Source organism: Cucumis sativus, chromosome 1, assembly GCF_000004075.3.
Source record: "Cucumis sativus cultivar 9930 chromosome 1, Cucumber_9930_V3, whole genome shotgun sequence".
Lineage (NCBI taxonomy): Eukaryota > Viridiplantae > Streptophyta > Magnoliopsida > Cucurbitales > Cucurbitaceae > Cucumis > Cucumis sativus.
In genome coordinates, this window is record NC_026655.2 from 11,474,230 (window position 1) to 11,488,435 (window position 14,206).

A 14,206-nucleotide genomic window follows, 5' to 3' on the forward strand; every position below is an offset into this window, starting at 1 on the left:
TGTCTTTGGACCATGTGTTCTCTTCAACTTCAAACAATTGCAAGCTTGTAGGTATTAAGAAGGTTGATCATATCTATCCTAAGCTAGCTTTTGAGAGACTTGATCATCTATCCTAAGCAATTATAAGTGACTGCAGCCAACATAGCTAAAAAGTAAATGTTACAAACAATTAGATGTGTAGAAAAAGAAATGAAAAATGTTAAATGAGTATGGCTAATGAAAACGTGGCACATGGCAGCCAACTCAACAAATAATAATAATGACTTAAATTTCTCTATGGTGTCGATGTCAAAAATATATGCACTAAGTGAGGCAAAGTGGATATTACAAGAACCTCATTAATTAAAAACAAGACTAATCAAAAGAATCTATGTCATCATATCTCTCTTTTTAACAAAATTAAAAAAAAAAAAACCATTTAAGGACAAAATAAAGAGAACCACTTATTGATTTACTACAAATTATCAGAAAATAATTAACTTGTAAAAGCAAAGAAGCCTAACTTTTAACATTTCAGATACAAACACAAATCACTTTACTATTTGGTTTTTATTTTGAAAACCTTAAGAGGCCAAAGAAATAGAATTAAATTTAAAGTCCATATCCTACATCCCAAAGAGTGTGATGAATACTGTAAAAGAAAAAAATGAGGAGGAAAAAAAGAGTTTTGGACAATTTGGGGTGACCCCACATTTCTCTCTCTAAATCCCTACCGTTCAACTCATTCTTTCTTCTATATTTATACACACTTCCGATTTTGTTTAGAGTCTCAAGACTTGTGTCTTTCTTCTGCAACTATCATCAGCATTACTTCACCAACTTCCCCCATCTCTCTGCTTTGCTCTCTATCCTAAACACTTCAAACATCATATTCATCAATGGCTAATTGCTTGGAGATTTGCAATGAGGTTGTACCAAATGAAATAAACTTCTTTTTCCTATATATCTTTCTTTTGAGTTTTAAATATGAAGAAGAAGAAGATGATGGAAGAAGATGATGGAAGAAGATGAAGAAGCACATTTGACAGTGTATTTTGTTTTTTGGGATCAGAATTTGCAGGGTGGGGAGACAAAAGAAGAGAGAGAAGTTTGTACTCTTGATGGGACTATTGATTGGCATGGCCAACCTGCTATCAGATCAAAATCTGGAGGATGGTTGCTGGAATCATTATACTCTGTAAGGCCCCAAATCATCTCTCTTTTAAACTGTTTCTCTCTCTCACACAAATAAAAAGTGACCTAGTCTCAATCAACTTAGTTCTTTTTTTCTTTTTCCGGGGCAAATTATCAAATGTTGCTGCTAGCAAATTCGTAAGATTCAGTCAGCTTAGTTATTTGTTATTTCATTCTTCTTGGAGTAGAAACTTTTGTAGTAAATTTTCCACATTGAGCACTTCAAAACCAAGATTCTATTTCTGACTTGTTTTTTTTTTATTAGCTTATGAGAGAGAAGAAGAAGAAGAAGGTGCAGGGGAAATAGCATATAAGTCTACAAGGTTATATGTGGGAAGTGGTTTTAGAAAAATCGAGAAGTTTTGGTTGGTGTGGGTGAGTACGTTAGAGGGGAGAGAAATGTTTGTTAAGTTTTTGTTTGGATTTGAAAAAGATAAGTGGGAGTACATACTAGAGATGTGAAAGAGCTTCTCACCTGATTTTCTTGATACAGAAAAGGATGAGAAAATGAGAAAGAAATAGGAATGGCCTTGTTGCTTTACATTTGGCACTATACAATGAGCCAAGTGTTGTAGCCTCCTTGCATGCTACTCTCTCCTCCACCTAATTTCAGGCTACACTGTTATCATAATCTTTAGCCCAGAGGAGAAAGAATTAGAGAACCCAAATTGGCATTAGGTAGAGAGAGAAGCAATAACCTATAAATGATGAGAAAGATATTTCTTAAGGACTTTGTTATGTTGCCTCAAAGACTCCATGGGACTGGACGACGAGAGAGAGAGAGAAGAGAGAGAGAGAGAGAGAGACCCGTAAATAGTGAGAGAAAGAAAGAGAGATTTCTTAAGAACTATGCTATCTTACCTCATTCACTCGCTGAGGGAGAGAGACATGCATTAACCTGAGACGTGTCTGACACGTACTCATCAACTATTTTTGACATGGCATGACGTGGATATTCCACGTGTTGTTTCAATTACCTAGATGAATTATGTCCGATCCGTATGGAGTGTCCTCATCCACAACCTTTTTCTATTTCTCCTTTGTTTGTTTCCCCCCTCTCTACCAGTCACTTTTGAAAATATTACAGATAAGGACTTCAAAATATATCGTATTAAAGAAATAGTAAAAAAAGTTGTGCACTTTTTTTATGAGAAGCCAGTAGAGGGATAGCAAAATCAGGAATTTTTTCCCTTTATTTTTTCTTTTTTTCAAGTACAGAAACTAGGATCCATGGCTGAATTGTTTGAACTTAAAGCTCATATGAAATACTGACGTCACAAATATCCTTCTAGAAGTGATGAAAGGAAGAAAACTTGAAGCATGTAGCTTTACATTCCCCCTATATCATCGAAGAAAAATCTCTTGCACGCTGGTTGATAAAGAGATTAAAGAAACACGACTTCTTTAGGTGGAAAATATCGAAGAGGAAAGGCATTTTCCTTAATCCAAGGGTCCAAGAGCCATCCAGTAGTGAAATTCACAATGGACGTGCTCTTTTACTTTACACCTATCGGACACTTTTACGGGACTTTCTGTAGAGAGAGTACATAACAAGCTACCTAGCATGCAGTCAGTAGACTATTACTTTCAATGATTTGTAGAGAAAGTCCATTTGAGACAATGACAAAAACTCACCCTTGAGAAATTTGAATCCTAGTCCTCATAGATAACTATGGAATAGAATACTGTGGGTCTGAATTGAAGTCTGGGTCTGCCTAACTTGCCTTTTCACATCTCAAAGCACTTTCAGCTTTTTCGATAGACAACAATGTGATGAGAAAAGCCAACCCCTAGGGAAAATCACCCTTATTCGGGGAATTCACTTTCATGAATTCACCACAAAATGAAGAACTTATACTTAACATCAAATTTAATTCAACCCTGATTTGCTTCTCACAATATAATACAGTGAATCAAGGTCTTGCAACTCTAGCGTTCTTCGGAGTTGGTGTGAACTTAGTGCTGTTCCTGACAAGGGTTTTGCAGCAAAACAATGCCGATGCAGCCAACAGTGTGAGCAAATGGACCGGAACAGTGTACATCTTCTCTCTTGTTGGGGCTTTCCTCAGTGATTCATACTGGGGAAGGTACAAAACTTGTGCCATTTTTCAGATCATCTTTGTCATTGTAAGTACAATACTAAACCTTAAAGATTTCTGCTTATCAAACGGAGACATGATCTTTTTTTTTTTTTCTTCAACTGCTTTCTCCTCACCTTTCTTTATTACAGGGACTGGTTTCACTTTCCATAACATCACAGCTGTTCCTGATCAAACCAAAAGGTTGTGGGGATGAGGACACTCCATGCGAGTCGCATTCAAGATTGGGGAATGCATTGTTTTACCTCTCCATTTACCTTATTGCACTGGGAAACGGGGGATATCAACCAAATATTGCCACATTTGGAGCAGACCAATTTGATGAAGAAGACTCCACCGAGGGGCACTCAAAAGTGGCATTCTTTAGCTACTTTTACTTGGCGCTTAACTTGGGTTCTCTGTTCTCAAACACCATTTTAGGGTACTTTGAAGATGAAGGAGTGTGGGCTCTGGGCTTCTGGGTGTCAGCTGGCTCAGCTTTTGCAGCATTGGTGTTGTTTCTTTGTGGAATCCCAAGGTACAGACACTTCAAGCCAAGCGGCAACCCTCTCTCAAGGTTCTGCCAAGTCATTGTTGCTGCAGCTAAAAAATCAACGGTCAAGATGCCAGCAAGTGGAGATGAACTATACAGTCTTGATGCCAAGGACTGTTCAATGAACCGTGGTAGAAGGATACTTCACACCCATGGATTCAAGTAAGGAAGCTTCATTCATTTTAACAAGTCTGACAAACAGATTCATTTTTCACATCATCTCTCTTTTGCACTTTCAGAATCATTCTGAACATCTGAATTGTTAAAGGAAAATTGGAGAAATCCTTTCGGACTCTCAGAAACATCTTTTTCATTTAAAAACACGAAAAAAAAAAACCATGGTTCCAATTCAGCTGCCATTTATGGTCTGCATGTCACTCATGCTTGCTCTATATGTTGTAGGTTTCTCGATAGGGCAGCATATATCTCATCAAGAGATTTAGATAACCAAGGACGAGGCATTGGCAATCCATGGCGCCTCTGTCCCATCACACAAGTGGAAGAGGTCAAGTGCATTTTAAGATTACTTCCTATTTGGCTCTGCACCATAATCTACTCTGTGGTCTTCACTCAAATGGCTTCCCTCTTTGTCGAACAAGGCGCTGCCATGAAAACTGTTGTTTCAAACTTTCATATCCCACCTGCAAGCATGTCCAGCTTTGACATTCTCAGTGTCGCAGTTTTCATTTTTCTTTACCGGCGAGTCCTAGACCCACTTGCAGGGAAACTCAGAAAATCAGATTCTAAAGGGCTTACTGAACTTCAGAGAATGGGAATCGGTCTCATCATAGCAGTGATGGCAATGGTTTCAGCAGGAATTGTAGAGTGTTATAGACTAAAGTATGCTAAAGGCGACTGCACACACTGTGAAGGCTCAAGCTCCTTAAGCATCTTTTGGCAGGTTCCACAGTATGCGTTTATAGGAGCTTCTGAGGTTTTCATGTACGTGGGACAATTGGAGTTCTTCAATGCACAAACCCCGGATGGATTAAAAAGCTTTGGTAGTGCACTTTGTATGACATCAATCTCTTTGGGGAATTATGTCAGTAGCCTTCTGGTCACCATGGTTATGAAAATATCAACAGAGGACCACATGCCAGGATGGATTCCAGGAAACCTGAACAGAGGTCATCTAGATAGATTTTACTTCCTCTTAGCTGGACTGACTGCAATTGACTTTGCAGTGTATATTATGTGTGCTAGATGGTACAAATGTATCAAATTGGAGGGCAAGTGTGAAGAAAACGAAGACCTGGAGCACAACAAGGTCTGATTTGAAGAAATATAAACAAAAGCAACACTTGTTTGCTGAATATGTTATCAGTTTGTGTAAGAATAAAAGGAATAGGGCCTAAAGAGTCGGAAACCTATTCTTGGCTCAACTCTTTATACCCAATTCTTTCCCTTTTCTACAACATCTGATCAAATAATTTCAAGCAATGTTATTGAAAGAGCAAGGGTGGCGTGTTCGGCAGATTTCTTGTCCAAGACCTTCCATGTTCCCGCCGGCTAAATTTCTCCCCTTTATTCTTTAGAGGACTTTGACTTTCTTTTCTCCTTCTCCCCTTTTGCTTTTCCTTTTATGTGGGGAAGCTAGTATGTACAATCACTGAGCCATCCTTTTTCTATCTATCGAGTTGTCAATGGAAATGAATCTCTCCTTTGTCTTCTGAGATTGGTATGACCGAGGGAGTTAAAAAATCAAGAGGGGAAACATAAGTACATTTTCCTACGCTTTGGCCTTGTTTGTGGTAATTTGTGTATCTCATCTCATGTCCTCAATTTAATGCCCCATAGACTGGTATTGTGTGACATTTGATTAATGCAAATCAGGTATGGGAAAGATATTAACAGAGGGTGCTCTAAGAAATGAAATATATATATTATCAATCAAGAAGAAATGTCTAATAAATAGGTCAATTAAGTCAAAATGTTACAAAACTATTACTAACTGTAAAGGATACTAATCTCTAGAAAGAAGAGATGAAAGAACAAAAAAATAAATCCTGTTTTTACCAGCGAAATCAACCTTGGATCCTCCGTACTTGAATGTGGTGAGTGGATTCTTTCCGCCAAATTGGTTGAGCTCCACTTTGGACAAGCGTGACGTGGTCTCCTTCTACCACGTGACCCTTATCCTGCAAACGTGGGAAATTTAAAAGCTTATCCTTAAGGATCTATAAACAAAATACAAGGAAAGAGAGAAAGGAAAGCAACACTAAAGAAAACTAACCAGCAAAAACTCGAGTGCTCTGGAGAACGTCTCTTCTGCATCATTTGAAAACTGCATGTAGATAGGCATGACCCATGATAAAGCACTAGCCTTTGTTTAATTCTTTCGCTGCCAGACAATAATTTAGTTTCCTTATTAAAGAAATTATTGGATAAAAAAAATCAGAAGTATCTAGTGGATGTTAATATGTTATTCTGTTTCAAAAATAAATAAATATATCGTCAGAAACGTGAATGAAAAATTAGATGTAGAGCAAAAATACACAAATGCATTGCCAATGTCCTCCAATCAGCGAATACAGATGTTATTCACTAAATGGACCAGGCCATAAGTGACACATCTTGCATTGTTCGATCCCTATCTAGAGCTAAAACAGATAGAAGATATCTATAGGTTTCATCCTGGATCCAGAAAGCTGCTATTCCACTAATCCTTTACTACCTTGTGAATAAAAAAACTGCCTAACGACGGGCAAAAAAGATGTCACAAACCATAGTTACAAGAAAAGTTCACATATATATCAATAGCAAACTCTACATCTTCAAGGAAAACTATTCATAATTGACACCAAGTAGATAAAGTTGATCTGGATCATTTTATTGGCATATACTGCATGAATTGGAGTACAGAAAATATTCTAACCATGAATTACAATATATTACACTACTTCTGAACTTACTCATCAGTGAAGGCAAAGATAGTAGAGCCGGGCCTATAATGACTTAAGAGAATAGCCATGGAGGTTCTTGTGAAAACAATGATAGGAGTATTAAGGGTGTTGGCCATAGTGGTGGCGTGGAAAGCAAACATGTCTCCCATATGGCTCTGTCATAAAATATGAAGAATACATCAAAAATTTTAACATAAAAAAAAAATTATACTTTGATTTCAAAGTGGGCGTTGTGATAAAACTTCTAACCCAATTAGACAGAGAAACGGCCTTCATCACATGTCCCAACAACATAAAAGAAGGAAAATTGGAGGTGTTTCAAGAAAGAAATGAATAGTAGAATTATTTAAGTATGTTTCTTTTGATTTTTGTTTAATATACATCCTCTTGACGGTGTACATTGTACAAGTACAACTACAAACTATACCAAATTCTTTTGATGATTTTTAACAATTGACACTCCTCCACTAGTGCTTTGGGTTCTTTTCAACCCCTTGTCTTTAGGCTGTTTTTTTCTCCCTAATGGAATATACGTGGTTGTTTCTTATCAAACAAAAAAAGAAAAAAATCACACATAATTAACAAGTGACAATAATACAAACCTTGTGGACACTCGATGGAATTAGAGTAGTAGAATTAATTGGTAGACTAGATTCCGTCCTCAAAGCCACAGTATGCATCACTTTCACAGCCTTCAACGGATATCTAATGTTTTCACCATAGTGGATTAAAATATCAATTTGATATAAAAATGAAATCAAAAAGGGAGAAAGGGGGATAATTTGTATAGCATGAGCAAACAGAAAACAGCCTGAACTTCTTCAATGTTAGGAATAAGTCAATGACTTCAAGCTTAATTACAGAACAAGTAGACACAAAAGGTTGGAACAATGCTACGACACCAAGAATGACAAATCTTTTATCAATTTTAAACAAACTAGAGGAACACGCATAAGCACTATGCATACGGGACATCGCATATTTCAATATTTATAAATTGCAATTACAAAACAAGAAAAGAAACAAAAACACCTACCTATTGATTGCCCTACATTATATTGAAAGATCAAAGGGCCTCACTCCGTACCAATAGGTTCCACGGGAAAAACAATATTTTGACCTAAAAAAAAAAACTCCCAGGTAATGGGCTAGCTAGGAAACGTACTTCCATGAGCAGTTTCTCCTGAAAGCATGACTGCATCAGCACCTTCACGCACTGCAATAGCAATATCAGAAACCTCGGCTCTAGTCGGTGTGGGGTGATCAATCATGCTTTCCAGCATGTTTGTTGCCACAATAACTGGTTTCTGCATGCTACGACATCTTTTGATAATATCCTCCTGACAGAAAAGGTACTGTTATATGATGGCATATGATAGAATACTAATCCTATTATCCTATTAACGTCACAATCCTTCCACCACAATCTCTTGCTTTTGGTAATTAGTAGAAGTGTGTGTGTGAGAGAGAGAGACGCAAATTTCATTCAAATAATGCAAAGAAGCTAATGCTCAAGGTTTTCATTCAAATAATCCTGGAACTTTATGATATAAAGAAGAATAGAAGGTCAATATTTCTTGCTCAATATCTCTAAATTGCAGAAGTGGTACCACATAGCCAGAAAGTATTTCAATTATCAAATTTTTTCTCTTATTGGCTGGAATTGCCTCAAACCGATGAAAAAAAGCTATAATTCATCTATAATTCCAACCAATTCAATTTACAAAACTCCATTCATAAGATATGTGCAACTCCTTGATTTCTCCATTGATTTGACAGCAAGACAACTTACGAGTTCAAAGGGATAATTCATTTGCTTCTAATTTAGCATCAAAAAACTCAAGTTTTGCAAAGACTTGTCTCCCTATGATTCCTCTATTTATTCATGGTTAGCAAACCAGTTTGGATAACATCTTTTAAGTTATTCAGCTTGGAACTAGAAACAAAGTCTGCCCCGTCCTGAATGTTAACTTGAGCAAGTGGCTTATCAATCACAATTCCACGATCCTTCTGAAAAAGCCAACTAATATGGAAAACAAAAGGAACGCGGCCCCAGCTTCAAGTAGCAAAGGAAATGATCCGAAAAAATTGAGCTAGTCGTAAAAACCTAGAACTATCAAACCAATAATCTCAATCCTTGGAAATCTGAAACCTATCAAAGCTCAGTGCAACATCTCTAATACCATATATGTACATCCCTTTATATTGTTTTCGTATTAAAGCTCAGTGTCCTCGAGCACCCTTTTATTGAATTCTGGATTGTACTCCTTTCCAAAGAAACTTCAATAATTTGGAAATAGATGGACTCGTACCTTTGTGTATTAACATTTAAAAAGTCCAAGTAATCGTATCCCGTGAAAACAAAAAATTTAAACTTTGTAAGAAGGTATTGTTACTACTCAAAACAAATATCCTTTGCTGGCCAAATTTTGATTCCATTCATCTTGGTTTCCAAGAACACCTTCTTGAATATTTTTATCCAATCCTCGCCCTCTAGGGAAGACATAGAATCAGAAATTGAAATTTTTAACACAGAACAAGACGTTGTGATGTCTCACCTAGGAAAGTTAAACAAACATAAGGAAAGGGATACATAAATTACAGGCATGATTTTAAAAGTTTTACAAACCTTACTCTATAAATTAAAAATAGTTTGGAACGCTGTTGGGTTAATTTTTTTGGCCGTTTTATCACCAGTAACTTATTTCAATGAAAATTTTCTTGTTGATCACCTTCCCGAACTAGTATATTATGCGCAAGAATCTCCTGTGAGAAGACCACATGCTCACCTTTGCGCCACTGTCCTTCTATCTGCAATGGTTGGATCAAGCTGGCTGCTAGGTTGCTTCAGTTTGAATTAGCGTTTAGGGTTATCCACTCCACTATTAGGTCGAGGGTATTTTTGTGGGACGAGGTAGAGAGCAATAAGACTTGCAACATATACTGCAAGAAATCTTGAGGTTTTCTGGAAGCTAGGTTTGGCTTTTAACTAGAATACTTTGCCAAATTCTGTAAAATTATTATTAATTTATTGTCAATGCCAATTATGGTTTTTTCTATGTCAAGACACAAGCCATTAAGTCACTAAAAAGTTTATCTGGAACAATGTTGCACAATGGAACAGTAATGAATGAGAGTTGTTAACATTAGAGTTTTACCTGCAATAATGGAACTTCCTCGATTGGAAGTTCAGCCCCAAGGTCTCCACGAGCGACCATTGCCTAAAAAGTCAAATAAACTAATTAAGTTGCAACTCAGGATACCATGATGAGCATGAACAGTCACATGTGACAAAAATAAGAGAGCCAAGAACGTATTTGCAGAAATGATTAAATTTATGCTACTTCAGAATGGAGTACAGGATATAACTATTCAGCCAAATTCCAGAAGCCGTCATGCATAAATTCAAATCTATATCAAAAATAGTGGTCAAAAGTTTACAGTTACAATTCCACATTATAAACAAACAGTCACATATAGCTCCTTAAGTTGTCCAAAGTAATAAAACTTCCAATCATTATGGTTGTTCATGATAAACAAAAGAAACGGATGAATTTTGGTGCAAAAACTCTGGCTATTTTTAAATAATATGAGAGTCATCCAATCAGACATAGCAAATATCAAACCTCACTCCCATTGTAATTGTCTTATCCTAAAAAATAAAAAAGAAATAATACTATTCTAATGGTGAAGTACATTGAAATTTAAATTAGAAGCTTTAAACCAGTGAAGGAGAAAGCTAACCCCATCTGATGCTGAAAGTATTGAATGAAGATTAGGTATGGAGTCTGCACTTTCAATTTTTACAATCACACGAATATCTGCATTGCAGCCTACAAAAAATATACATATACTTGCTGTCAGAATGAGAGGAAGCATAGATGTACTAAAGAGGTACATAATGGGCAACTAATAGATATCAGATATATACAAAAATGTACTTTTCAGATAGTCTTTCAGCTCATGAACCACTCTAGCATCCTTCACAAAAGAAACAGCATAAAAATCAACCTGATTATCCACCCCAAACTTTATATCTTCCCAGTCCTTGTCTGCACCATGAAAGATTAATAGATTAAAAGTTGATAATACATATAAATATATTTAGAAGATACTAAATTCTAAGTTATATTATAGTTACGGTCCTCATCCTTTCCCATATTTTATATTTTGGTCCCTATCCTTGCATTTGTTTAATTTTGGTAAATGTTCTACGGACGTACCAATTCAGTCCCTTAAGTCAACTATCCATTTAAATTGTAACAAAAGGTCGAAGCATTCAAAATAAGAAAATCTTCGAATTTCAAACTGGAAGCACCCAAAACGGCCATAGCCCAAGTTTGCCCTCTGCTGGAAGTAGTCAAAGCTCTAAAACTGTTGAGTTACAAGTTCTGCCCTTGCTGGAAGTTTCTTCAGTTCAAAGAAAGGATATTTTGTTTCGTGAAATCTTGAAACAGTGTTGAAGTCTCCAGCAGTTTTTGAAGACCTAGGCTCTCTTTACTATTTTGCAGTGTCCTTGTTGCTCTTATATTTTCCTATGCATTTTCTTCTTTACTTACTTTTCTTTCTTTGTATTTTGACTTTTGAAGAAGTAATAAAAGGCTGTCATAACATCAATTCGACACTGATATGTTGCCACTTCTTTTTGTTCATACGACATATCAAGTTAACACTGCATCTTCTACATTGTGATTGTATCATAGCAATTACATAACTCTTTAACAAGATAATTAACGTAAATTCTATAATGCAACACTGAAGTTAAATACCGAACATACCTGTTATAGAAGGCAATGTTGCACTTTTTCCACGGACATTCAAATGACGCCTCGATTTGAGTTCACCACCATCAATGACTACACACTTAACCGAATCATCTGTCTTTGATTGAACAGCCAATGACATCATTCCACCTGGAGTATGGAAAATAAAGTTTTGCTTTGAGGCAGTAAAAAATAGTCAACTGTGACTCTATAACCGATCATCTAAAAGCGATAAATAACTAGATGCATATTTAAACATATTCAACCATATACTGGGTTTGATCGAAGCTTTGGTATATTTGAGCCTTTTTTAATGAGAAACCTGAAAGATGTATTGCTTTTCTTTTTTATTTTTAATGAGAAACTAGCATCCTTCATTTCACTGATGAGATGAATTACAAAGTATGCCAAGAAGATTACAAAAAGAATGCCAATGTGTAGTAAGAGAAGGCTATAGTCCCAAAAATATGGTGGAGAATTTACACCATAACAGAAAAAATGGTAAAGCATACGACTTGTAATTTTAACTGAAGTAAAGGTTATCTTGAAGCGCCTCCTCTCCAACCCACATGCCACAAGAATTATATTGTAAAGTGAGTTCCCAATCATTATCAGTGTTTATAGGCAGCTTAAACTTTTACTTCAATTGGCTGATGATTACATAAAACAAGTCGTTGATTGAGAAAAGTTGTATCATATATTGCAGTACCAATGTGAAACAAACAAGAGAAATATACTCACCATCAACAAGTAAAGTATCTCCAACTTCGACATCGTTTACAAAGTCGTCGTAGTTGACACTAACAGTGTCTTTTGTGCTGACTCCTCTTTTGATTGTGAAGTTAAATTCTTGTCCCTCTTTGAGCAAGATAGGTTTAGGTACATCTCCACTTCGAACCTCAGGACCCTGAATGAAACAAACAGAAAAATAATGCAGTAATTAAAAGCATCAATCATTAAATCATATTTCCAAGAGTAGAATAAAATTTTGGGTACCAGTAGGCAAATTGATTCAACAGTAATGAACAATTCTATAGAAGATCGAATTGAAATTAAGCTTCAAAAATCTCACCGACCAATCAAAGCATACTTATGAATAATAGGTTCTAGAAAATTTCACAATCATTTAATTCAAGTATCGTTTGATTAAGAGTTTCAGATCAATCTGAAGTTTTAGCTTTGACTCCTTCTGGACAGCTCATAATTCAGCATTCGATAACATATAGAGAGTAGTAAACATACCTTCGTATCAAGCATGATGGCTATAACTTTGTCATTAAATTGGGCGTTATATTCCTTAACCAAATCAATTGTTTTCTGGTGGAAGAATGGTCTCCATGCGACATATTTAAACGAGCCACATTCATCCCAGTCTCTGCCAATTTCCATATCATTTCCCGTGAACTTGTCGAAGGCCAATCGTGCATACTACCTTAGTTTTCCTTCGAGACTTTGTCGTTAACTTCGTCCTGCTACGATGGAATGCATTAGACTGAAGCTCAAGGGTAGAGTTCGAAACGTCCTGATCCTGAACCAAACAAAAATCTCACTCTTAGGACCATGATGAATCAACAACAGCAATAAGAAATAACAAAACATTCCGTTTTTGTTAAACTGAAAAAAAGGAAAAAAAAGTGAATAATCAGGATTGAACTCCAGCCTCTAAGACTCATTGATTTTCCAGCAAAATCTCAAACGTAACAAATTGAAGTTACACAAAGTGAAACTGAGGAAGACAACATTCTCATAATATCCATAAAAACTCAATGCTCGTAGAAGGGCCAACATATGTAATATGTCCAGAACAAGACAGAGATAAACATCATCATCAACCAATAACAAGCATCAAAGTAAACATCAGAAAAACAAGAAGAAAAGAAACTCACAGTATCCAGAGAGCCATTATAGACGCAACTTCCCGCTGCTCCACTATTCTCAAGCATCTAACCAAACCGATTTGTTTCGATTGCAAACACATATTTCCACTCTTCACTTCAAGACCAAAAGCATCAGAAACAATTATACACGAAGCAAGGCGATCGGCAAGTCTGGTAGAATCAGATTTCAAGAGAGGAACTCCAGTAGAGAGATTAAACGTCGCCATAGATGAAAACCTGGAAGAGAAGAGTAGAGAAGGAAAGTGTGTGGAAGCCGGAGAAAATTGAAAAATGGTGAAAGAGAAGGAGAAGTTTCGTTGTAGAAGAGCTAAAGAGAGACGGAAGAAGGTGGTGGTTAACTAACGCCGGCCGTCGAGAGGAGACGGCGGTGGAGTGGAGTTGGTGTTATATTAGAGAGAGAGAAAGAGAGAAGGAGAGGCAGAGATTTTGGGGACAGTTAGGGGTCTTTGACTCAGACTCCTTTTATTACTCTTTCATTTCTCTTTCACATATTTTATTATACTCTTCTCTCCTTCATTTTCCCTCACGCGCCTATTATTCATCCTTTTTCCCTTTTTATTTAAATTCCCTTTTCTTTTCTTTTGTTAATTGTCATTTTAACTTTTTTTTTTTCAAATTCTTATTATTTTTTCAAAATTTAAATAATTAAAAATTTAATTGTGAAATGATCGTTTCTCAAATATATTATTAATCATCTGTCATTCTTGTATTTTCATTATCCATCAATGTTAACGCTTTTGGTTATTTTTGTATTTTCATTATCCACCAACGTTAATGTTTTGTTAAATTTTTTAAAATATATTTTTATATTATATTCATCATATTTAATTTTAAATAT

The 14,206-nt window shown here is 36.0% G+C and overlaps 1 protein-coding gene and 1 pseudogene across 1 annotated transcript; one reads left to right on the top strand and one right to left on the bottom strand.

Annotated features, from left to right (window-relative positions):
• The first annotated feature begins 782 nt into the window (after positions 1 to 782).
• On the top strand, positions 783 to 5,559 carry LOC116403522 (annotated as a pseudogene).
• A 106-nt stretch (positions 5,560 to 5,665) lies between these two features.
• On the bottom strand, positions 5,666 to 13,907 carry LOC116403524 (pyruvate kinase isozyme G, chloroplastic-like). Its single transcript, XM_031884731.1, is given in 15 exon segments — positions 5,666 to 5,942; positions 6,038 to 6,108; positions 6,111 to 6,145; positions 6,717 to 6,862; positions 7,310 to 7,412; positions 7,869 to 8,047; positions 9,866 to 9,928; positions 10,452 to 10,540; positions 10,649 to 10,759; positions 11,486 to 11,620; positions 12,212 to 12,377; positions 12,713 to 12,795; positions 12,798 to 12,887; positions 12,890 to 12,998; positions 13,357 to 13,907. Coding segments are annotated over 15 exon segments (1,551 nt in total). The 5' UTR covers positions 13,414 to 13,907; the 3' UTR covers positions 5,666 to 5,828.
• Positions 13,908 to 14,206: the final 299 nt, after the last annotated feature.